Source organism: Suricata suricatta, chromosome 9 (assembly GCF_006229205.1).
Source record: "Suricata suricatta isolate VVHF042 chromosome 9, meerkat_22Aug2017_6uvM2_HiC, whole genome shotgun sequence".
NCBI lineage: Eukaryota > Metazoa > Chordata > Mammalia > Carnivora > Herpestidae > Suricata > Suricata suricatta.
The window spans coordinates 113,995,004-114,021,299 of record NC_043708.1 but is presented as its reverse complement, the minus strand read 5'-3'; the positions used below and the strand labels follow the sequence as shown (position 1 = coordinate 114,021,299).

Here is a 26,296-nt window from a genome sequence, read left to right as displayed (position 1 = left end):
AAAAAAAAGATTGTCAAGTGCAATTCAGCAGTGAAAAGATATAAAAGGCATTCAAATGGAAAAGAGACTTAAAGCTCCTCTTTATACGTAGTATAATTGTTTATATAGAAAATCTATGGTACCTCCAAAAATCTACTAGAATCAATAAGTGAGGTTAGCAGGGTTGCAGGATAGATCAATAAATAAAAGACAACTGTTTGTCTTTTTTCATATGCAAATGTAACCAGGAATTGAAATTTTAAAATATCATTTATGTTACCTTACCCCACAATTGAAATAGTAAGGAATAAATTTGACCAAAAAACCCATGGATGACTTACAGAAAGAAAACTATAAAATATTGCTGGGGGAGTTTTTAGAAGACCTAAAATCCATGAAGGAGTACACTGTGTTCATGGATTAGAAGACTTAATAGTGTTGATTTGTTAGTTTTCCTCAAATTAATCTATAGATTCAACCCCTTCCCAATCAAAATTTCTGTAGAAATTGACAAGCTGATTATAAAATTCATACAGAAATACAGAGTACCTATAGTAATCAAAGCAGCTTTGAAAATCAGGAGCAAAGTTAGAAGACTGACACTTCCTTACTTACCTCATTTTAAAGCTACAGTAATCAAAACAGTTTAATATTATTGTAAAGAGAGAAATTTATCAGTGCAACAGAATAGCGTCTCAAAATGTACCACAAATACTGAATAATGAGTCACTATTAGCTCTACATTTAACAGAGATGCCCTTTATCAAGTTACAGAAGTTCTCGTTTATTCCCAGACTGGTGAAAGTTGTTTATCAGAAACATGTTGAAGTTTGTCAAATGTTTTTTCTCCCCTTTCACCTCTTCATATGGTTTTTCTTTTTTACTTGATTCAGCTGACATAAAACTCACTTGATCATGTTGTACTAGCCTTTTATGTATTGTTGGATTCGACTTTTTAAAATGTTAATAACTTTTACATATATTTTCATGAAGGATATTGGTCTGTATTTTCCTATTAATGTCTGAGTCTGGTTTTAATAGAAGACTAAAAGCTATGTGCAAGAGAAAATTGGTGAGAATTCCTCCTCCATTTTCTTTTTTTTATTATAAATTTATATATTTTTAATGTTTTTATTTATTTTTGAAAGAGAGAGAGAGAGATAGCGTGAGCAGGGGAGAGTCAGAGAGAGAGGGAGACACAGAATCTGAAGGCAGGCTCCAGGCTCTGAGCTAGTTGTCAGCACAGAGCCTGACGTAGGGCTTGAACCCACAAACCATGAGATCATGAACTGAGCTGAAGCTCGACACTCAACCAACTGAGCCACCCAGGCACCCCTGTTTTATTTTATTACTGAGAGACAGAGACAGACAGAGCATGAGCATAGGAGGGGCAGAGAGAAGGGGAGACACAGGATCTGAAGGAGGCTCAGAGCCTGACATGGGGCTTGAACTCACAAACTATGAGATAATGGCCTGAGCCAAAGTTGATGCTTAACTGACTAAGCCACCCAGGTGCCCCCCTCCTCAATTTTCTAAAATAGTTTAAGAATTGGGGTATTATCTGTTACTTACACATGTGGTAGAAATCACATCATCTGTTTCTGATGATTTATCTGTGGGAAATTCAATTTCTTAAACAGACACAAGTTTATCTGAGTCACCTATTTCTTCTTGAGTGAGCTTTAAAGAGTGTGTCTTTTGAAGAATTTGTCTATTTCATCTAAAAAGTTGCATTTGCTGGCATAAAGATGTGCATTATACTTCATTTTTCAGTAACAATATTCTGCAGTGATGAAATTTCCTCATTTCTGATATCACTATAATTTATATATTCTTTTTCTTCTTGATCTCCAGGAAGTTTTATCAATTATATAGACTTTCTAAAAAAAAGTCAACTTTTGTTTTCTTTGAGTCTTTTCTATTTTTCAATTTTCTATTTCATGAATTCTCACTCTGATCTTCCCTATTTCCTTTATTCTGCTTATTATGGGTTGCATTTGCATTTGTCCTTCTAACTAAAGGTAGAAGCTGAAGTCATTATTTAGAGATGAATTTTCTTTTATAAAAAAGGCATTACTCACTATAAATCTTCTAACTACTGCCTTTGCTGGATCATATAAATTTGCATATTATTTACATTTTCACTCAGGTCAAAGTCATTACTAATTTACTTCTGATTCCTTCTTTATTTACTTCCCAAATAAATATTTGGAGGATTTCCCAGAGATTTTATTGTTATTGATTTCTAATTAATTCCACTGTGGTTATAAAATATACTTTATATGACTTGACTACTCTTGATGGATGAGATTTGTTTTCTGGCCCAAATAATGGTCTATACTGGTAGCTGTTTCATGTGCAGTTGAAAAGAAAGTAGTTTTGCTAAACAGAGTATTCTATGAATGGTAATTAGATCAATTGGTTGATAGAAGGGTTCAAGTCTTCTGAAAGAAGATTACTACTACTCTACTTGTTCTATCAGTTATTGAAGGGTATTAAAATCTCCAACAGTAACTATGTATTTGTCTATTTCTCCCTGCAACTCTGTAATTTTGTTTAATTTCATGTATTTGGAAGATCTAGCATTAGTTGTGTTAACATTTAGGATTATTATGTTCCCCTGATTAATTGATTACTTCATTATTACTAATTGACCCTTTTTATCCCTCTGAATATTTGCTGTGAAATCTACTTTGTATGATAGTAATACAGGCATCCCAGCTTTTCTTTTGATTAGTGTTAGCATGGTATATGCTTTTCCATCCTTCTACTTTTAATCTATTTATGTGTATAATATTTAAAATTAGTTCCCTTTGGGGCACCTGGGTGGCTCAGTTGTTTAAGCATCCAACTTCAGCTCAGGTCATCATCTCATGGTTTGTAAGCTTGAGCCCCACATTGTGCCCTCTGCTGTGAGCATGGAGCCTACTCCAGATCTTCTGTCCACTCGCCCCACCTCTCTCTGCCCCTCCCGCCACTCATTCTCTTTCTCTCTCTCTCTCATGCGCACACGCAAGCACTCTCAAAATAAATAAATTTTAAAATAAAGTTTAAAATAAGTTCCCTTCAAGCATCATGTTTGATCTTGCTTTTATATTCATTCAGACAACCTCTGACTTAAGTGTTTAAACCATTTACACTTGATGTGATTGTTAACATATTTCAGTTTGTATCTAAATTTTGCTATTTGTTTCCTATTTGTCTCATCTGTTTACTTTTTTTTCTTCTTTAGAGCACGGTTTTTAGTTCACTTTAACTCCATCATTGGGATTTATCAGGTAAAACCATCTGATGCCTTATATTAATGATCGCTTTAGAGTGTGAAGAATACCTCTCTACACTAGTTTAGTATGAAGTCATACACTATATTATGTATCACGTAAGAACACCACAACAGCATACATCCATTTCCTACTCCCCACGCCTCTATATACTGCTGTGCTACCCTATATTATTGCTATATATTTTACTTTTGTGTATGTTTTAAACAGCTCATTCATTTTTATTGTATCCTAGAAATATTCAATTATCTCTTGAAGATATTTATATAACAAGGAAAAAAATCATAACATTAACTCATGCAGCAATTTCCTCATTCATTTGTATAGAACATCGATACTATCTGATATAATTTTCCTTCTGTTTGCAGTAAGTCCTTTAACATTTTCGTTTTGCAGGTCTGCAGCTGTTTCATTCTTCCAGCTTTTATGTCTGAATAAGTCTACTTCAACTTAATCTTTATTTTTTTTAAGATTTACTTATTTTTGAGAGGGGGGAGGCAGAGAGAGAGAGACACAGATCCAAAGGAGGCTCCAGGCTCTGAGCTGTGAGCACAGAGCCTGAAGTGGGGCTATAACCCACAAGCCATGAGACCATGTCCTGAACCAAAGTTGGATGCTCAACCAACTGAGCCACCCAGGCACCCTCTCAACTTCATTTTTGAAAAAGTATTTTCACAGAGTAAAAATATTCTCAGTTGACAGTTGTTTTTAATTTCAGTACTTCCACTGTCTTCTAGCTTGCTTTGTTTTCTATAAGAAATTTGCTGTCACTATCTTTTTTTTTTTCTGTATGTAACATATATTTTTCCCTCTTTTAGGATTTTTCTCTTTATCAAGGTTCTTGAGCAATTTGATTATGATATGGTTTGGTAAGTTTGCTTCATGCTCCTTTTGCTTTAAGTTCTTTGATATTTTTGAATCTGTGAGTTTATAGTTTTCATTGAATTTGGACATTTTTCAGCCATCATTTCTCAAAATCTCATATCTTCCTCTCCTTTGGTGACTTTACTTATATAATAGGTCACTTGAGGCTGTTGTCCACAACTCACTGATGCAATGTTCATTTTATATGTTTGTGTGTTTCAGTTGTTTCAGTTTCTATTATTACATTATCAAGCTCATTGATCTTTTCTTCTGGTACGTTTAATCTGTATTAAACATATGCACTGTATTTTTCATCCCAGACATATTTCCCATCATTAGGACTTGATTAGGACATTTAAATATCTTTCAATCTCTAACATGCTTAAGTTTTCCCTCAAGTTTCCTAAAGATATAGGAATGTGGTTAAAATAGTGTTTTAATATTTTTATCTAGGAGATCTACTACTTACATCATTTCTGGGTCTATTTTAATTGAATGATTTTTCTCTTTATATGGGCTACATTTTCCTATTCTTTTGTATGCCTGATAAATTTTTTACAGCTTTGAGATATAGGTGACATTGTATAAATTTAAGGTGTACAATACGATGATTTGAGGCATACACATTGCAAAATGATTACCACAATAAGGTTAACACAGCCATCATCTCACATAATAATTGCCATCTCTCACACATAATTTAAGATCTACTCTCCCTTAGCAACTTTCAAGGACACAATAAAGTATTGTTAACTATAGTCACCATGCTATACATTATGTCCTCAGAATTTATGCATCTTTAGAAAAATTTTTTTAAATGTTTACTTATTTTTGAGACAGAGAGAGAGACAGAGTGAGAGAGCACACACAGGAGCACGAGGAGGGAAGGGGCAGAGAGAGAAAAGACACAGAATCGGAAGCACACTACAGGTTCTGAGATGTCAGCACAGACTGCGAGATCTTGACCTGAGCTGATGTTGGATGCTTAACCGAGATACCCAGGTGGCCCAGAATTTATACATCTTGTAACTCTAAGTTAGTACCTTTCATCGATATCTCCCAACCCCCAATTCCCCAGCCCCAGGAAACCACCAGTCTACTCTAATTCTAGGAGTTTAGCTTTCTTAGATTCCAAATGTAAGTGAAATCATCGTGTTTCGGTTTTCTCTGAATCATTTCACTTAGCATAATGTCCTCTAGGTTCATCCAAATTGTCACAAATGCCAACATTTCTTTTTCTATGGCTGAATAATATTCTAACACACACACAAACTCATACACACACACCACCCCCACCCCACCCCACATCTTCTTTATCCATTCACATGCTGATGATCACTTAAGTTGTTTCCATGTCTTGGCTATTGTGAACAATGCCACACTGAACATGGGAGTATAAATCCTTTCAAGAAAATTATTTCATTTTCATCAGATATACACCCAGAAGAAGGATTGCTGGATCACATGGTAGGTCTATTTTTTACTTTTTTCTCTGTTTTCCTATAGTGGCTGCATGAATTTACATTCCCACTGACCCTTACAGAATTTCTCTTTTCTCCACATCTTCAGCAGCACTTATGTCTTGTCTTTGTAATAACAGCCATTCTAACAGGTGTGAGGTAATATCTTGTGGCTTTGATTTGCATTTCCCTGAAAATCAGTGATGCTGAGCAACTTTTCATGTACCTAAGGGTCATCTGTATGTCTTCTCTGGAAAAATGTCTATTTCGGTCCATTGCCTATTTGTTAATTGGGTTGTTTTTTTGTTTTATTTTTAGCTATTAAGTTATAGGAGTTCTTTACACATTTTCTATATTAATCCGTTACAAATTATATGGTTTGCAAATATCTTCTGTTATTCTATAGGTTGCCTTTTATTTTTTGATTGTTTCACTTGCTGTACAGAAGCTTTTTAGTTTAATGGAATGCCTGTGTGGTAAAAACATTTAAGATCTACTCTCTCTTAGCAACTTTCAGGGACACAATAAAGTATTGTTAACTATAGTCACCATGCTATACATTATGTCCTCATAATGTCCTCTTAAAAAAAATTTTTTTTAAAGCTTGTACTTTTAGTGTCATATCCAAAATAACATTGCAAAGACCAAGGTCAAGGAGCTTTCTCCCTATGTTTTCTTAGAGGATTTTTAGTTTCAGAACTTATATTTAAGTTTTTAATCCATATTGAGTTAATTTTTGTGAGTGGTATAAGTCAGGGATCTAATTTCATTCTTTTGCATTTGAATATCCAATTTTCTCAACACTACTTATTGAAGAGACACATGCCTTGTAATTTTTGACTGGATATAGAGCATTGTGAAGTTTACCTTGCTGAGTGCTTGATATGTTTGTATTCATGAAGATATTCCTGAGCTTATGGTTACTTGTAAACAAGGAACCTTATAAAGAGTTTAAGGTTTTGCTTTTAAGCTTTGTTGATGGGATCAGAGCAACAGTCTACATTTAATTTTTTATCCACTTTTGTGCAACATCATTCTTAGTCCTTTAATCAATGTTCTGGGAATTAGGAAGTTTTGGAAGCTGTACTGTCTGCCCTTTGTGAGCTCATTCCTTCTACTCCTTTTGGGTGGGTTGCTCCTTGGCCTCTGAGTTATTCTTCTCACACACATATGACACTCAGTATTCACCTCTGTAGATCACTGTATGCAACTTTATTGCCTATTATCCATTGTCTTTAGGGCAGCTGTTTCATATATTTAGTCTGGTACTTTATTTCAGAAATGAAGGTCTTTGTTACTCCAAAGGGCAGGTAGTTCTCATTAATTTTTAAAAAACTAGAAACTTGGGTTCCTTTGTTTAAAAAATACTGTCATTTGTGTGTCCCCTCACCCTCACTCCTTCTATTTCCTCTGTATTTACAGCTTTTGTGTCACACATGTTACCAAAATGCCATCTCTTGATTCAGTGAGTTACTCAGGATCGGAGAAAGAAAACTTAGGGAGAAGGACTAAAAGAAGCTCCATGCACTTAGTACTTAAAAACAAAAAATTCAGAATTGATTTTCCTCTCAAACAGAAGGGTAATGGAGACAAGTCCACATATTGGAACATGAACTTATTTCTGCCAAATGAGTCATCAACATTTAACTTGAATAGATTATTATAAATGTTGTCCTGAAAAACAAGGTGCCAATATGTTATACAAGAAATAAAACAAGGAAAGCATAATATCAAAAATGATTTTCACACAATACCTTCTGTTGCCATGTCCCAACTTCCCATCTTCTGCCTCACCCCAAGAGTAAACTTCTCCTTCTGAAGAGAGGGCAAGACAGTGTTTTCCTCCTGAGTTCACAGCTACTTTCTTAATAAACACGTGCTGAATAGATTCAAGTAATGTTGGGGTAGATACCGACTCTGTCCCTCCGATTCCTAGTCTGCCGCCTGCACCATATCCAGTGGCATACAGCTAAGATGAGAAGAATATAAATATCATATTTTTATCTAAATATCCCTATATTTTAGTAATTAACAAACTCAATCAGTGCTCTAATACTTTTACCACAGAGAAATAAATTTTAAAGTTAAAAGTCACATGAATGGGGCATCTGGGTGGCTCAGTCAGTTGAGCGTCCAACTCTGGATTTCAGCCCAGATCATGATCCCAGGGTTGTGGGAATGAGCCCTGCAATGGGCTCAGTTGCTGAGCAAGGAGTTTGCTTAAGATTCTCTCTCTCCTTTTCCTCTGTCCCTCCTTGGCTCATACATGTATGCTCCCACTCTCTCTCTCTCTCTCAAAAATAAAAAGGAGTCACAGGACTGTTTAATTTCATGCTTTATCAAACACTAAAAATGAAACAGTATGACTATTAAAAATCCCAAGTTCAAAAAATATACTTTGAAAAGAGGATCTTTTCCCTGGAAGCAAATCTCTGATAATAACACCTATAGAAACACTCAGAAGAACTCTAGAGGTAATATTTCAGCAAGTCTGCATGTAAGTCAAACAATAGAATACACTATTTTTCTTTCATTCTAAGTGAGTAATTATTTCAGGACACAAGACTTATCACTAAAAAATCAGAAAAAAAATCATGCCTTTTCCAATGCATGTCAAACATCCCTCCTGTAAAAATTTAAATTTTGTTTCAAACTGTTTCAAATGCATTGCTGCACTGACACTACAGTAAGAAACATTTAAGGACTAAAACAGAAAGTGAAACAAAGAAGTCAGGTGGATAAATTAGCCCTAAAGCCAGTGTCCCCTGGGAAGATTTTGAGAATCTTCAGCACATGGGGTGTCGAGGGTGAAGTACAAAGCCTAAAAGGTGACCCTCCAGTGGGCCAACTGTGAGAACCAAAAAAAAAAAAAAAAAAGAAAAGAAAGAAAGCAAGCAAGTTGCCTTTCTCAATCTTATCACTAAATTAGATGGAGAAAAATCTCTCCTGAGAGTTCACAACCATGAAAGCTGGTCATTAGATTGGTTTTCAGTCTAAATTTATGCTATGTATGATCTAAATTCCTTTGAGAATTTAATTTACAGTGACTTAGATTTGTAGTACCCCAGGGTTATAAATTCTCTTTCAATGAGTGATTTCTACATAAAATTTTCTAAGGGAAATGGTCAGCTCATAGTTGAAAAAAGATGCCATGAGTGAGAGTCAGCAGAACAACAGTCCAATATTATCTTTAAGAAATAAAAGCTTGAAAATATCCCTAAGGAATAAGAATTTAAAAAATTAACCAAAGCAGAATTTCCTAAGATTAAAAAAATAATTGAAATTAAATACCCAGTGTATTTAATATATAGATTATAAACAGGTGATGAGAGACTAGAGAATGAATCTGAAGACATTCTCTAGCATATAGCAAAGAAACACAAAGAGCAGACAAAACATGAAAGAAGGTGTTAGAGATATAAAGCACTCAAACATCAATCAGAACACATTTTCGGGTGGAGATCACAGAGAATATGGTAGAGGTAATATCTGGGACAAAAAAAAAAAAGTCTAGGAATTTACCAGAGTTGTTGAAAGACCACTTCTCAAGAATCAGAAACTCCCCTCTCCCATCCCTACCCGGCAAAGACAAAGTAAAACAAAAGGGCAGAAAAAATAAAAATATGTCATAGCAAAATGTAGATCTCTAAAGAAATACCTTAAAAGCAGCCATAGGGAAAAGATTTATTACCTCCATTTGGGTAAAAATTAGTTTGACTGCTGACATCTCATTAGTAACAATGAAGTCCAAAATCCAGAAGAATAAAACTTTTAACAGGCTGACTGAAAATAACAGTCAATTGAAAATTTTATACTCTAGAACAGGGGTTGGCAAATTATTGCCCATAAGCCAAATCAGGCCCACCATGTGCTTTTGTAAATAAAGTTTTATTAAACACAGCCATATACATTCATTTACATATCACTCATAGGCTTGCTTTCATAGTTGCAACAGAGTTCACATGACCATGTAGCCAAAAATAATATCATGACCTTTACAGAAAATGTTTGCAACCCTTACTTTAGAAAATGAATAAAAATAAAGACATATTCAAATAAACAAGAACAATCCAAGAATTAACCAAAAGACTCACTAAAGAAAAATAAAAATATAAAGTAGAAGAAAAATGAAGTAGAAGAAAACTGATTAAAGATGTAAGGTCTGAGACATAAGAAATAATGTGAGCAAAGACGTGTGCAACATTTGGGTACAAAACAACGACAACAAAAATACTAATGTTTATCATTCCCTAATGGGTTTGTGTCAGAACGCAGAATAACAAAGTATCAGCATTTGTCTTACTTGGGAGGAGGACAGAAATAGTAATTCACTTCAGATTTTACATTTGCATGTTATAATAACCAGGAAACACCTAAAAGACACAGAATTCTCCAGAGAACAGTAAAGGAAGGATATACTTCAACCCTTTTTGATGAGACTAGCACAATCTTGATACTCTTGGCAGGCAGCCTCTGATGTGGTTCCCACCCTGTGCAATCCCTTCTCCTTGAACACGGGTTAGACCTAGTGACTCAATTCTAATGGACAAAATATGGCAACAGGGATGGACTGTCACTTTGGATTAGGTCACACAAGACTGTGACTTGTGTCTTTCCATACCCCCCTTGCTTGCGCCGATGAAGCCAGCTGCCACAGTATGAGGTGGCAAGGAACTGAGGGCAGCCTCAACCAACAGATCATGAGGAGCTGAATGCTCAGTATAGCCCTGAGGTGACTGCAGCCTGGGGTAAGATCCAGGGTGGGAGGATCAAGCTAAGCCACCTCCAGAGTCACGACCCAGAGAAACTGCAAGATAATAAATGTGCATTTTTATTTATATTTTATTTAGTATAATTTATTGTCAAATTGGCGTCCATACAACACCCAGTGCTCATCCCAACCAGTGCCCTCCTTAGTGCCCATCACCCGCTTTCCCCTCTCCCCCACCCCCCATCAACTCTCAGTTTGTTCTCTGTATTTAAGAATATCTTTGGTTTGTCTCCTTCCCTCTCTGTAAAATTTTTCCCCCTTCCCTTTCCCCGTGGTCTTCTGTTAAGTTTCTCAAGATCCACATATGAGTGAAAACATATGGTATCTGTCTTCTGGCTCACTTATTTCACTCAGCATAACACCCACCAGTTCCATCCATGTTGCTGCAAATGGGAGGTTTTCATTGTTTCTCATTGCCAAGGAGTATTCCATTGTATATATAAACCACATTTTCTTTAACCATTCGTAAGTTGATGGACATTTAGGCTCTTTCCATTGATTTGGCTACTGTTGAAAGTGCTGCTGTAAACAATGGGGTACATATGCCCCAATGTATCAGCACTTCCTATATCCTTGGAGTAAATTCTTTTAGTGCTATTACTGGGTCATAGGGTATTTCTTGAGTTAACTGTTGTAAGTTAAATAGATAAACAATAGAGTACCAAAATCAGACAAGGAGTGTATAAGACAGGAACATTATAATAATCTCACTTTAAGACCTTAGAATTCCCAAAAATCCCAAATAAAATATTCACAAACATAAACCAAAAAAATATAAAACATCCTGACAAAGTTGGGTTTCTCCACAGAATGCAAGAGGATTTACTATAAGAAAACCAATAAATCCAAATCATGATATAAATCCACTAAAGGAGAAAACATCTATAGGAATTGTATTTTTTAATGTAGAAAGAGAAGGAAATTTCCTTAGTCTCATAAAGAGCATCTACCAAAACTTCACAGTAAGTTTGTGAAGTGTTCAATCACAGTGTTTACTTTGCAACCTAGATTAAGACAAGAACAAGCTCACAACCACCACCACCGCTCAATGTTACACCCCAACTACCCAACACAATGAGCTTCCTTTCTTCCACACAAACAGGAAAAAATAAGAGTGGTGAACTGAAAAGGAACAAAACTGATTAACAGATTATGACTCTCTATAAACAAGATACAAGAAATCCTGAGATATACAAAGGAAAAAAAAGTTGAGTAAGGTCACCAAACATAAAGACAATATATAAATATCAACCATTTCACCATACTAGAAGCAATTAATTTTTTAAAAGCATTACACTAGCACACAAAAAAGGAATACTCTAATGTATTATTGATAATGCAAACAGTACACTTTTCTATATATGCTGTACTTCAAAATAAAGCACTATAAAGTTATAGAACATATTAAAGATCATACAGAAATATTTTACTTGTTTAAAATTTATTTTTCTTTTATAGTTTATTGTCAAGTTGGTTTCCATATAACACCCAGTGCTCATTCCCACAAATGCCCTACTCCATGCCCCTTCCCTTCTCCCCCTCCCCCACCAGCCCTCAGTTTGTTCTCAGTATTCAAGAATCTGTCATGGTTTGCCTCCCTCCCTCTCCCCAACTATTTTTCCCCCTTCCCCTCCCCATGGTCCTCTGTTAAGTTTCTCCTGTTACACTTATGAGTGAAAACATATGGTATCTCATACAGAAATATTTTAGAATGATAACTGCTTCCAGCACACCATAAGTACTATTCACCTTGAAATAATGTTTTAATATAGAATCGTTACACATACTGCAGACCCAACAATGCACTCTAGCCATAGCTGTCTCTTAATTTTAACATGAACATGACACAGGAAAGGCACCCTTACCTTTCCATCAGCTGTCACTGCAAAGAGAGTCTGTTCTCCTCCAATTAACTGCACTGGTCTGAGAGTTGCAAGGGCTTCACATGGAGTGGGAACTTTAACTTTTGCACCTTCAATGCCCCCAAGCTGTCCCCTATGATTATGCCCCCATCCATAAATTGTTCCACTGCCACCAGCAGAAAGAGTCCAGTCATCTGGTCGCCTACAATAAACATTAAGTGAACAATTAATATGGGAAATAACTGCACATGCAACACCCTTCTCCACTGTACAGCATTATTCTTGGTTCTGATATAATAACCTGTTCATCCACTGCACAAGTTGTTCATCTTGCTCTCTTTTAAAAATGTCGTGGCTCTCATGGAGAACATCCATGTGTTCGCTGTCTGCCATTAACTCACGAATTTTCTTAGCCACCTAGACAACATTATTGTAAGATTATCAATAAACACTCAACTCTCAAAAATAAAACAAATAATATTAAGGTAACAACACAGGAGCAATCCTGTTCGAGAATCTGAAGGAACGCCTACACTGGCATTATGATTTTATAGTTAATAAGCAAAATCAATATGATTATAATCAAGTCTAAGATATTGAAATGTCTAGGCAGTACTATTATATCTTCAGTTTACTATAATTAACTGAAATTTACAGTACCCATTTATTCACTTTCACCTGTGTGATTTTTTCTTTATGGTATCCCTTTGTAAGAAAAATGTTGCTGTGTCTCATAATACTGGCATCTTTTTACACTACAACTGATTAAGGGATATGTTTTTACATTCCAAAATAACATGTAATACCTCATCAAGAAAAAGACGTGGCAGTGGTGTTCTTTTGTCCAGGGCCACAGCAACCCGGGAGGCCATGCAGTACCTTCGGAACCAAGCCCACTTATGGGTCTCAGCACAGCAAGGGAGAGTGTCAAGTTCCAGGTCACAAGCAAGAGCTACCAGTACCTGCAGCAACCAAAAATTAACAACACAAGGAAGCTCAGAAAAGCAGCTAACATTCCACTTCACCAACACTGCATGCTAAAGACAGATACCATTATGGGGTTTCTATGAGTTCTCGTTCAGGAGCTCCTTATTCCAGGCTGACTGCCATGTGTCTGCAAGTGTTTTACCATAACCGGTGAAGTGGATTACTCCCACCCAGCCCCTCGTGATGCACCTGACACACAGGACCTCAGATCTGCCAACTGCCACAATACTTACCACCTTAGCCAAGCATCTCAAAGTACACTAATACTTGACTAAAGTATTAAGAGCTTAGGTCATAGTCATTTCTGGGAAATTTTTCATATTCAACTTCAGCAATACATACCCATGTCCTCAAGGAGGCCTGAAATGCAGTGCACTACACACGACCACTCTCTGTGACTCTCCTAGCCAACCAGCTCTCTCATCATTTTAAAACAAGTCAAGGGGCACCTGGGTGACTCAGTTGGCTAAGCGTCTGACTTTGGTTCAGGTCATGATCTTTCAGTTCATGGGTTCAAGCCCCACGTCGGGCTCTGTGCTGACAGCTAGCTCAGAACCTGGAGCCTGTCTTCAGATTCTGTGTCTCCCTCTCTCTCTGACCCTCCCCTGCTCGTGCTGTCTCTGTCTCTCAAAAATAAATAAAAAACATTAAAAAAAAAGTCAAACATTACCTTAAAGAATGGGCTGTGGAGCAGTTGCTTGCCACCTCTTACAATAGGATCTTCATATTCAAATTGCCTTTGCAAAGCTTCTGGAAGGCCTTTTACCAAAGCAGCAAGAGCACTACCTGTAAAACTCTAAGAAAACAACAAAATTGTATCCTAGTAAAGCAATCCAAAATGTAGGGAAAGTAAACATTTTGTTTCTATGAGTCAAAAGTTTTGTTATATTGATACTGTTTTCCCTAAAAAAAAATGTGTACTGATATTTTCAAATAGGTTTGATGAACACTAAAATTTAAAAGAAGAGTCTCAAACTTTACCTCAGAATGCTTGGTCTAGATTTCAATAAAGCCACTTGCATGGAACCAAGCCCTTTTTGGCCTATAAAGTCTCATCTCCCAAGATCCTTAAGATCAAGCATCCTTTTAACAGTAACTCCCTCATCCAGCAAAATAAAAGGGATGTGGTGAGCCAGACTCATTGCAAAGTCTAACCGACACAATCCTATGCTCACATCCATCGATGTGTTTCCAAAAATCACAAGCCAGCCTGCACTCAATATATGGAGCAACATATATGGATGGGACCAAAGCAGCTGTATTGTTATGTAGAACTTCCCAACACTTCTCAATGATTTAATTATTTAAGCAACATTTTATTCCCGAAGTCAAACATTTATAAACTATAAAATAATGATCCGTACCAAAGCTCTTGCTTCTCCATCATTATCTCCAAGAAGCCTGTTTATGTTAATTGATTGCCCAAATTCAGTTGTAAGCAGCTTCCTCAGTCTTTGAAGGGCCCACATTCTGTGACTGGCAGCTTAAATGAGCAGATACAAAGTATCAGCAGCTTGACCATTTTTCCCATCAAGTACAACAGGCGTGATAATAAAGGTGCTATTTACCTAAGGCACTCAGCTGTGCACAGGCTGCCAGGGATGCTGCAAGGCGAGGGACAATGCTTCTGTTTGAGGTGAGATTGAGCCGGAAGTCTAACAGACAAGTTACCAAGTCCATCGATGGACAGGAGAGGACACAGCGATCAGAAAGGAGGTCTTTAGGGCCTGTGAAATGAGCACTGTAAATATTCCCATGTTGAACAAGATGAGGGCTACCCCAAAAACAGACCTGCACAAATCTGACCAATGAGTGGGCCTCATCTACTTGGATGCCATGCTTAGAGGGTGCCCATGGTGGTTCCGCCACTGTCTATGTCACATAACTATGTGCTATATTAGACATTTTATTTGAAAATCAAACAGTTTTAAGAAGTTCATTCAGCAATAACTCCTTTCTCCTTTGGTGATGGAGTGCTAACATCCTAACAACTGGACTGCTAAGATGGCTCTCTGGCAGTTATGATCACCACTGTGGTGAGGCCTTGGACAGTGCTGGCTCCCAACACAATTGGAGAAGCCAGAGTACAATGTACTAAATGAAAACAGTTTGTCTCCACCTTGCTTGAGTCATCAAAATTTAGATATTGCAAGCCCCCTACTTACCTGCAGCTGGCATGATGGGATAGACTGTGAAGCGCCAGCCCCATCCATTCACAGACCCATCACTGATGAACTTCCACTTCAACTCATCCCCTGGGATGCGCAACTCACTGGACCAGTCAGACCATTCACGGCCTAGTGGAGAAAATTATGCCCCAGGGTTGGGTTCACTATATCATGTGATCAAAACAACTTTTTAAAATACAAAGCAAAATCATTCACACTGTGTCTGAAGAACACCTGGCTCCTCCAACCCAAGTTCTCCAAAATCTGAGTTTCCTCTACTCCTAGTAAATGATATTTAATATACACTGTCCTTCCATACACATTACACCAAGTAATTAGGGGAACTGAAGACAGGTAGGTACTGCCCTGATACATAACTACAACACTGCAGAGCAGGCCAGCACACATGCCCAGGTCAAGGGCTGTCGAGAGTTTCCTGGGGAAGGTCTTAGATGATGGCAGTTACCTACAAAACAGGGGAAAGAGCCCCAGCAGCTTTCCCCACAGAGCATGCAATTTTACTAAGACCTGAGCCGAGCGCTTATTGCATGCAATCAGTTATAAACCAAGTCCCTGTAGGAAGCTTTTTCATACATCAATCTTTACCTTGCATAGCTTGGTACTCCCATATGTCTTACAGCTAACTATCTGGGTGAAACTGGGCCTCCAAGACAGCCAGTGTCCTGACAAGGACCTACCAGGCACCCAGTAATCCCATCCATCACTGGTGAGGTACAGATACCATTTGCATAACTATCTTATTGAAAGTACTGGGAAGAGGCAGATAAAACCTAGTGTATTTTGCAGCAAAATAGCTTGCTATCCCTTCCTTTAGTCTCACATAGGAATGAAGCAGTAGCATTCTGTTTAGTAAGTTACTAGTTCTGTTCTATGAAGGTGAGCAGATAGTGTCCTGTTCAACCTCCCTTCACACCTGACCGCACGGAGACAATCCTGTTGACACCATCCATGACTGTGAGAGGGTCGTGGCGCCTCTCTGTAGAGCACTGCCGGTCAAACTCCACCCTGAGTCCCTCTGCACCTGGAGGTCAAGTGAGCACAAAACACAGTGATCACTCCCAAATGATATACCATAGACAAAGCCATAAGCCACAACAGACACATAGAAACAGTGAGACTAAAATGATGTTTGACAGCTAATGAAAAGCAGAAAGTCAGGAAGAACTGACCTCAAAGACAAGAATCTAATACTGACTGCCTCTATCCCCCCACCTTGTCTCCCACAGAAGACTTCACCTGTGATAGAAAGCTCAAGAATACACTTCTGCTTGGCCAATTCATTTTGTGCTCTCATTTCTGGGCAAATTTTCATGCTGCAACCCCAGTTGCCAGACCAAGCTTTATTATCCCCCCACCCCACACACATTAAACATTTAGCATTGGATCTAGAGTCTTCTGTGGGACAAGTTAACTTACAAAAGAATTAATGAAGAGCAGGCCCGAGGTTATGGTGGAGGGAAGAGGTTAACATCCCTCTCTCCAAGCAGTTATAAAATCATTCAAAATTATAAAAGATGATGATCCCAGGGCTCTCCATATAATTAAAAGCAGACAACAAATTGAGAAGTATTTATTCATGAAAAAACTGCCAAACTTGGGTAGAGACAGTGAGCACCTATAATGTCCTTGCTTGGGTATATTTCTATCCAAGCTGGAGGAAAGTTTTACAAAGATGGGACTCTGCCTCCAGGGAAAGCTGACTGGTGTAGAGCAGGGAACAAAAAATGCATGCCAGGGGCATTGCCAATAAAAGACCAACAAGAAAGCTTCCATCTCCATTGGCCTGAGAACATGGTTTGGTTAGGTGAATGTCAGATCTGAGAACTATCCAGGAATTTAACAGAGAGATCATAAAATTCAGAGAGCACAGAAGGGCCACTGAGTGCATCATGAAGTCCTGAATAAACTAAGATGCACGCACACAGGAAAACTGCTAAATACCCAATTCTATGCCCTTCCTGCTCCCCACCCACGTGTAGATCCATCAATAAAAGGGGTGATCAACAGGCCTGAGCATAAGCCAAGAGGATACAGAACAAACCCTAGAAGTCAGGCTAGAGCACAAAAATGAGAACAGAAAAATGAAACCAGGACATCAGAGGCCACATTCTGTGAGGGAGACAGATTTCAGAGAGAATTACAGCCATGTTACAAAACAAGTACACAACACAATCAGAATAACCCCAGCAACCATTACAAATCTTAAAAAAGAAAATCAGAATCCAGAATCCAGATGATACTACATACTACTATCTAAAATGTTTGCTTCTCAAAAAAAAATATGAGACAAAAACACTGAAAAGGGTGAGCCATACTTAGGAATAAAATTGGTCAATACAGATGCTGATATGTCAGATGCTGGATTTAGCAGACAACAATTTTAAAGCAAAGAAAAATGTTCAAAAAATCCAAGAAAACCAGAGAAAATATGGTAAGATGGGATAACATGATAACAAATGATAAGAATGACCTAACAAATATAGAATCTCAATAAAGAGGGAGAAACTATGAAAAAAGTACTAAAAGAAAATTTTGGAGCTGGAAAATAGGATGACAAAAATGAAAAATTCACTAGATGGGCAAAATGGCAGAAAAAATGAGTCAAATTAAAGACAGTATAATTTCTCTCTTACTCCTAGAAAATAAGAGCAAAAAGACTGAGGAAAAATGAGAAAATCTCAAATACCTAGGAGACAACATCAAGGAATACAAACATATGCATCTGGTAATTTCTTCCCCAAACAGGAGAGAAAAATAGAGCAAAGAAAGAGTAGTTAAGAAATACAGCACAAACCTCCTAATTTGATGTAAAATATTAATGTACATTTCCCAAAATTGATAAATCCCAAGTAGGATAAAAGAAAGAGATCCACAATGAGACACATTATACTGAAACTATTTAAAAAATCATTAAAGAGAAAACCATGAAAAGAATCATGAAAGTGGCAAGATTTAAAAAAAAAAAAAGGTCACAGAACATGTACCATTAATGGCTAACTTCAATGGAGGTCAAAAATCAGTGGGGTGACATGTTTAAAAGAAAGGGGAAAATTCTGTCAACCAAGAATTCTATATCTAGCAAAACTATCCTTCAGAAAGTGAAGGCAAAATTAAAACATTCCCAAGTGAAAGAACTGCTAGCAGATATGCTTTAAAAAAATCATTTACAGTATTTCTGGCTGAAATACAATGATATCAAATAGAAACCTGAATCTATGGGAAGAAATGAAAAGCACTGGAAATAGGAAATATGTGAGTTAAGAGATAGCATAATTTTTTCCCTTTCCTATTCTTAATATTCTTAAAGACAAACTACTGCATAGAGTAAAGGTTAGGAAACCTATGGTCAAGGGGCCATATTTGTCTCAACGCCCTGCTTTTGTGTAGCCTGTGAGCTAACAAAGGTTTGTGTATTTTCAAATGGTTGGGGGAAAAACATCAAAATAATATTTTGTGACACATGAAAGACTGCTAATCCTTGACATAATGCAGTAATTATTATACCATATACATATATGTATAACAATATAGTTACAAGTATGTTGCACAGATTTCTAACATATATAAATGTAGCATGTATGTATGCCAATAACAGCAAAAGGAGGGAAAAGCAAATAGAACTATACTGGAGCAAAGTTGCTACATTTTACCGAAATTAAGATATTAACCAGGAAGTAGATGGTGATATATTCAAATACTTATTTTAATCCCTAGAGCAAACATTAAAAAAGTGGTTGAAAATAGGTAGACATATTAAAATGATACACACAAATTTTAAACCAAAAGAAAGCACTAAAGAAGAACAAAAAGAGACATAGGCATTAGAGAAAATACAGCAAAATGCTGGATACAAATCCAATCAAAGCCATAATTACAGGAAACAGGACAAGATGGCAGAGAAGTAGGGAACACTGTTACCTCCACATGCTGCAACCATCAAACTGAGAAGAATTAAAAGCCACAACTTTCTGATCTCCAAGAACAGAGGTGCACACACTGACCTCTTATTGATAACAGCCCCATGGATGCTTAGGCGGCACAGCACTGTGCAGGGCCACGTGCCCATGGGGCGGCTGTGCAGGTTGGCACAGAATCTTGGAGGGCTACCTGCGAACCCACCATGCAGGATGCTGTGTGGGACAGCAGTGCAGGGCAGTGCAGAGCTAAGGGGAAGAGAAGGAGAGGCTGAAACCGACACCTCAGCCTGTGGCAGAGAGACAAACTTTTCACATGTAGCCACTGGGCTGGGTAAAGGAATCAGTCCCCCTCACCCTGCTTGTTCTCCCGAGGGCCTGGCCGCCTGCCAACTTCAGGTGGAGCCAGGGAAGGGCTGGCTCCACCATTCCCCTGGGCAATCCTGGCCAGAAACTCCCCCTCATCCCCCCCTCCCCAGGACTACAGAAGATCATTTTAATGGTGGCAGAAGCATTGAAGTGTGTGGACTAGTATTTAGAAACCTGGCAGAACTTAGAACACCAAAACAATTTAACCCACACGTGGCATGGGGAGGTTGAACTCAAGAGAGTGGCTGGCAATGCATGGTCTGAGAGGGGCTTGCAGCACCACCATTCTTCTCCAGGCATCCACTAAGGCGGGGCCTCAGAGAACAGCCCCTGAGACCCAACCTACATACGCAGAACCTTGCCCATCCAGGTTGGAGAACTGGATTTTTCTTTTCATGCTATTTTTATTTTTTTCAATCTGTTCTTATCCTATACTTTTTATTTTTTAATTTTTATAATTTTTGCCCTTGTTTTCTCTTTCCTATTTTCATATTTCCTCATTTTCTCCCTTTCCCCCCCAGAATCTGGGAAAGACAAACATTTATGCACTGCTCTGATGAGATCAACTCTTACCATCCAGATATTTTTCTCTTATCTCATTCTTATCTCTCTCCTCCAAAGGTTTTATGCTCTGAGGCTGTCCTTTATCTTTGGCTATCTCTGTGCCCCCAGCTTTTTTTCTTTTGTCTCCTTTCCTGTCCTCTCTTTTCTTCCCCCCCCCCCCCCGCTCCTTTTTTTCCTTTCTCATTTGGTTTGCTTGTTTACTAGATCTGTCAGTGTTTGCATGCTTATGTTCCCTGTGTGTTTGTCTCTCTGTTTTCCTTTTCAGGGCTAACTCAAGAAATAAGCCAAAGCACACATAGTGGAAAACACCAAATATCACTGAGTAATGAAATATATTTATTAGAAGCATAACAAAAGAAACTGAGAGACACCATTAAAGGGACATCTCCTGAAATGACAGGCCCTGGACAGTCAAACACCATCCATTAATAGAGCAATACTAACAGGTACAGAATGCATAACAATCTTATAAAACTGACAAGAGACAGAAAGCTAGAGAATATGATGAAACAAAAGAACTCTCCTCTAAAGAAATTCCAGGAAGATATCATAGCCACAGAACTACTCAAAACAGACTTAAACAACCTAACTGAACAAAAATTTAGAACAACTGTCATAAAATTAATCATTGGGCTTAAAAAAAACATCAGAGAAGCTATTGATACAATGACTAGGGACCTTCAAAAGGCTATAAATGAGATGAATAATACAATGGAGGCTGCCAATGCACAGATTAAAGAAGCAGAGAGGAGAATAGGTGAATTAGAAGACACAGTGACAGCAAAAGAGGAAGCCGAGAAAAAAAGAGAGAAATGTTTAAAGGAACAAGAAAGGAGAATTCAAGACCTGAGTGATACAATCAAACGGAACAATATCTGTATGATAGGAGTTCCTGAAGAGGAAGAAAGAGGAAAAAGGTCCTGAAGGGGTGCTTAATCAAATTATAGATGACAATATCTCCAATCTGGGGAAAAAGAAAGACACTGAAATTCAAGATGCATATCGAACCAACCATCACTATGACATATCATAGAGAAACTAGCAAAATAGAAACATAAAGAGAGAATTCGGAAAGCAGCAGGGATAAAAGGGCCCTAACATACAAAGGAAAACCTGTCAGAGTGGTTACAGACCTATCTACTGAAACTTGGCAGGCCAGAAAAGAATGGCATTAAATCTTCAATGTGATGAACAGGAAGAATATGCAACCAAGGATCCTTTATCCAGCGAGCCTGTCATTCAAAATAGAAGGAGAGATAAAGGCTGTTCCCGAATAAACAAAAATTAAGAGAATTCATCACCAGCAAACCAGCCTTATAAGAAATTCTAAAAGGGACTCTATGAGAGTAAAGTAGCAAGGAATATATAAGACACCAGAGATATCAATACAAACATGAACTCTACAGAGAACACAATGAAACTAAACACATATCTTTCAATAATACCACTGAATGTAAATGGACTGAATGCTCCAATCAAATGAAACAGAGTAGCAGAATGCATATAAAAAAACCCCAAAACCCATCTATTTGCTGTCTACAAAAGACTCACCTTAGACCTGAAGACACCTTCAGATTGAAAGTAAGGGGATGGAGAAATATCTACCATGCGACTGGAGGCCAAAAGAAAGCTGGAGTAGCCATACTTATATCAGACAAACTGGACATTAAAGTAAAGGCAGTAACAAAAGATGAAGAAGGACATTATTTAATAATTACAGGGTCTCTCCATCAGGAAGAGCTAACAATGATAAACATCTATGCGCTGAAGTCGCTAGCACCCAAACATATAAAACAAGAAATCACAAACAGAAACAATCTTATCGATAAGAATGAGCTAATTGCAGGGGACTTTAATACTCCACTTACAACAATGGATAGGTCAACCAGGCAGAAAATCACTAAAGAAAAAATGGACATGAAGAGCACATTGGAACAAGTGGATCTCACAGATATATTTATAAGTCTGCATCCTGAAGCTAGGGAATTCACTTTCTTCTCGAGTGCACAAGGCACATTCTCTTAAGACTGATCATATACTGGGTCATAAAACAGCCCTCCATAAATACAAAAGAATTGAAATCATACCATGCACACTTTCAGATCACAATGCTATGAAACGTGAAATCAACCACAGGAAAATGTCTGGAAAACCTCCAAAAATGTGGAGGTGAAAAACCACCCTACTGAAGAATGACTGGGTGACTCAGGCAATTAGAGAGGAAATTTAAAAATATATGGAAAAAAATGAAAATGAAAATACAACAATCCCAACTCTCTGGGACACAGCAAAGGCAGTCCTAAGAGGAAAGTTTATTGTAATCCAGGTCTATTTCAACAAACTAGAAAAAGCACAAACTGTAAATCTAATAGAACACCTAAGGAAACTCGAAAGGGAGCAGCAAGAGCACCTCAAACCCAGCAGAAAAACATAAATAAACAGGGCAGAAATAAACAATACAGAATCCCAAAAAGCAGTTAAACAAATCAATGAAACCAAGAGTTAGTTTTTTGAAAACATAAAATTAATAAGCCTCTAGCAAGGTTCCTCAGAAAGAAAAGAGAGAACACCCAAATAGACAAACTCACAAATGAAAATGGATCTATTAAAACTGATCCCTCAGAAATACAAGCAATCATCAGAGATTACTATGAAAATTATATGCAAACAATCTGGACAACCTAGAAGAAATCGACAAATTCCTAAACACACATGCACTAACAAAATTCAAACGAGAAGAGACAGAAAATCTGAAGAGACCCATAACTAGTGAAGAAATCAAATCATGTATCAAAAATCTCCCAAAGAATAAAAGCCCAGGGCCTGATGGATTCCCAAGGGAATTCCACCAGACATTTAAAGCAGCACCCATCTTTCTCAAGTTATTCCAAAAAATAAAAATAAAGGAAGACTTCTGGACTCATTCTACCAAGCAAGTATCGCCTTGATTCCTAAACCAGACAGAGACCCAACAACAAATGAGAACTACAGGCCAATATCCTTAATGAATACTAATCCAAAAATACTCAAAAATATACTAGCAAATCGAATTCAGCACCACATAAAAAGAACATCATGATCAAGTGGGATTCATTCCTGGGTTACAAGGCTGGTTAATATTTGCAAATCCATCAATGTAATACATCACATTAACAAAAGAAAAGATAAAAACCATATGATCCTGTTGACAGATGCAGAAAGAGCTTTTGACAAAATACAACATCCTTCTTAATAAAACCTCTCAAGAAAGGTGAGATAGAGGGAACTTACTTAAACATCATTAAAACAATTTATAAATGCCCACAGCTAATATCATCCTCAATGCGGAAAAACTGAGAGCTTTTCCCCTGAGATCAGGAAGACAACAGGGGTGTCCACTACCACCACTGTTGTTTAACATAGTGGTGGAAGTCCTAGCATCAGCAATCAGACAACAAAAGGAAATAAAAGGCATCAGAATCGGCAAAGATGAAGTCAAACTTTCACTTTTCACAGATTACATGAAACTCCTCATGGAAAACCTCATAGACTCCACCAGAATCCTTCTAGAACTGATCCATGAATTCACCAAAGTTGCAGGGTACAAAATCAACGTACAGAAATCGGTTGCATTCTTATACACCAAAAATGAAACAACAGAATGAGAAATCAAGAAATGGATCCCATTCACAATTGCACAAAAAACCATAAAGTACCTAGGAAGAAACCTAACCAAAGATGTAAAAGAATTGTATGATGAAAACTATAGAAAGCTTATGAAACAAATAGAAATAGAGACAAAGAAATGGAAAAACATTCCGTGCCCGTGGATAAGAAAAATAAACATTGTTAAAATGCCACTATTACCCAAAGCAATCTACACATCAATGCAATCCCCATCAAAATTGCACCAGCATTCATCTCAAAGCTAGAACAAGCTATCCTAAAATTTGTATGGAACCACAAAAGACCCCAAATAGCCAAAGTCATATTGAAGAAGAAAACCAAAACGGGAGGCATCACAATCCCAGACTTTAGCCTCTACTACAAACCTGTCATCATCAAGACAGTATGGTATTATCACAAAAACAGACACATAGACCAATGGAATAGAATAGAGAGCCCAGAACTGGACCCACAAGTATATGGCCAATTAATCTTTGACAAAGCAGGAAAGAGTATCCAATGGAAAAAAGCCTCTCTAACAAGTGGTGCTGGGAGAAGTGGACAGCAACATACAGAAGAATGAAACTATACTACTCTCTTAAACCATACACAAAAATAAACTCAAAATGGATAAAGGACCTGAATGTGAGACAGGAAAGCATCAAAACCCTAGAGTAGAAAGCAGGAAATAGCCTCCTTGGCCCCAATTCCAGCAATTTCCTCCTTAACACATCCCCAAAGGCAAGGAAATCAAGAATAAAAATGAACTATTGGGGGGGAGGAGCCAAGATGGCAGAGAGGAAGGGAGCTCTGTAAACTTCGTCCGCCCCATCTATTGAACTGAGAAGGATATTGCTCTCATCTGCAAGAGCGGAAGGAGATAATACGGACTCCAGAAGGAAGAGAACCTGAAGGATACCTGAGTGAGTGAGTGCGAACTGGGGAGATTGGAAAACGGGCCAGCCCGAGACGGGCAGGGGAGGTGCCCCAGCCCAACACGGGGCAAGCGCGTGGAGCCCAAGAGACAAAGGGAAGAGACAGAGAGACTGAACACGCTCATAGTACTGTCTCTGGGGAAGAGGTAAAGAACGCTTAACTGTGCTTGGAGAGAGAAGTTCACTCCATAGATAACTGCCGGGTAGCCTAAATCCTGAACCCAGGTGGCACGCAAGGGAAGGAACAGCTTCCAGCCCTGCGCCATCTTGGAGAGGAGTCGGCGACCGCTGTCGCGGTGGTGATGGGAGTGCTCACTTCGACCTCGGTTTTGGGAGGGGGAGCACGCACCTCATTTCCACGGTGCCTCTTGCCCCCAGCATTGGCTGCGCGAAACCTGAATCCCGGGTGCCAACAGGGAAAAAATAGCCCCCACCTCTGCGTGATCCCGGCAGAGAATTGGCAGCGGTGGAGACCTGGGTGCCCACGCGCAGGCTACAGGAGCTCCCAGCTCATTTCCAGCAGCTCCCGGAGCCACCTCAGGCAACAGCTGCGCACTCATTCCTCCCCCAACGCTAACACGATCCCCGCTGGGGGTTGGGTCTGAGACTGTGTGCACTTCACCTCCTGCTGCGCATCTCGCCTCAGGCAGGGTCAGCCAAAATCCCAGCCTGAGCCAAGACAAACCAATTACTCCCCCTAAGAAGCCAGCAACCAAAACAAAAACACCATCTGTGGTAGCATAAAGAGTGCATGGACTGGAACTTTGAACCGAGACAGGCCTGGAAAATACAACTCTGCTCAACCGCAGAAAAAGGAGATCAGACTCATTAGAGTGGTCTACAGTTAGTAGTTCAGCAGAACTTGGTGTGCCGCCTGCCTGCCTATCTAATCTCTGCAAACACCAAGGCAGAGCCTCTGAGAGCAGCCTCCAAGACCTACCACATCAAACCACGCCTATCCACGAGAGGGAGCTGCTTTTTTTTTAGGTTTTTTTTTTTTTTTGCCTTTTTAATAAGTTTTTTCTTTTTTTTCTTCCTTTTTTTTCTATTCGCCTTTTTCTGTACGTATTTTTTATTATTACTTTTTTTTACTTAAATTTTTTAAAATTTTTACTCCTTATTTTTCTTTCTCCTTTCTCCCTTTTATTTTTTCTTACCTTCTTGCAATCCAGATATATTCTCCTATATCTCATCCCTACCTCTCCCCTCAACTGGTCATACACTTTTAGACTGTCCATTGTCCTTTATTGTCTCTGCCCCCCCTTTATTTTTTTTCCTTCTTTTTTTCTTTTTCTTTTTCTTTTCTTCTCCTCTTTTTGTCTCTTTCCTCCCCACTCTCTTTATTTTCTTTCCCCCTTTTAATGTGTTTGTTTGTTTGATTTGTCTGTGCGTTTGTGTGTTACTGTTCCCTCTGTGTTTGTCTGTCTGTTTTCCTTCTTAGGGCTACACCAAGAAACAAGCCAAAGTGTGCATGAC

The 26,296-nt window shown here is 38.2% G+C and overlaps 1 protein-coding gene across 3 annotated transcripts in view; it reads right to left on the bottom strand.

The window, feature by feature from the left end:
* Window positions 1-26,296, bottom strand: part of HERC2 (HECT and RLD domain containing E3 ubiquitin protein ligase 2) — a 295,601-nt gene that overhangs the window by 21,827 nt on the left and 247,478 nt on the right. For all 3 annotated transcript variants that reach the window (XM_029953017.1, XM_029953018.1, XM_029953019.1), the window contains exons 71-79: window positions 16,307-16,414; window positions 15,370-15,501; window positions 14,773-14,931; window positions 14,569-14,687; window positions 13,875-14,000; window positions 13,024-13,179; window positions 12,519-12,634; window positions 12,221-12,419; window positions 7,339-7,553 (exon numbers count right to left, since the gene is read on the bottom strand). In XM_029953017.1, coding sequence (XP_029808877.1) covers window positions 7,339-7,553; window positions 12,221-12,419; window positions 12,519-12,634; window positions 13,024-13,179; window positions 13,875-14,000; window positions 14,569-14,687; window positions 14,773-14,931; window positions 15,370-15,501; window positions 16,307-16,414 — 1,330 coding nt within the window. The remainder of the gene's footprint in view (window positions 1-7,338; window positions 7,554-12,220; window positions 12,420-12,518; window positions 12,635-13,023; window positions 13,180-13,874; window positions 14,001-14,568; window positions 14,688-14,772; window positions 14,932-15,369; window positions 15,502-16,306; window positions 16,415-26,296) is intronic.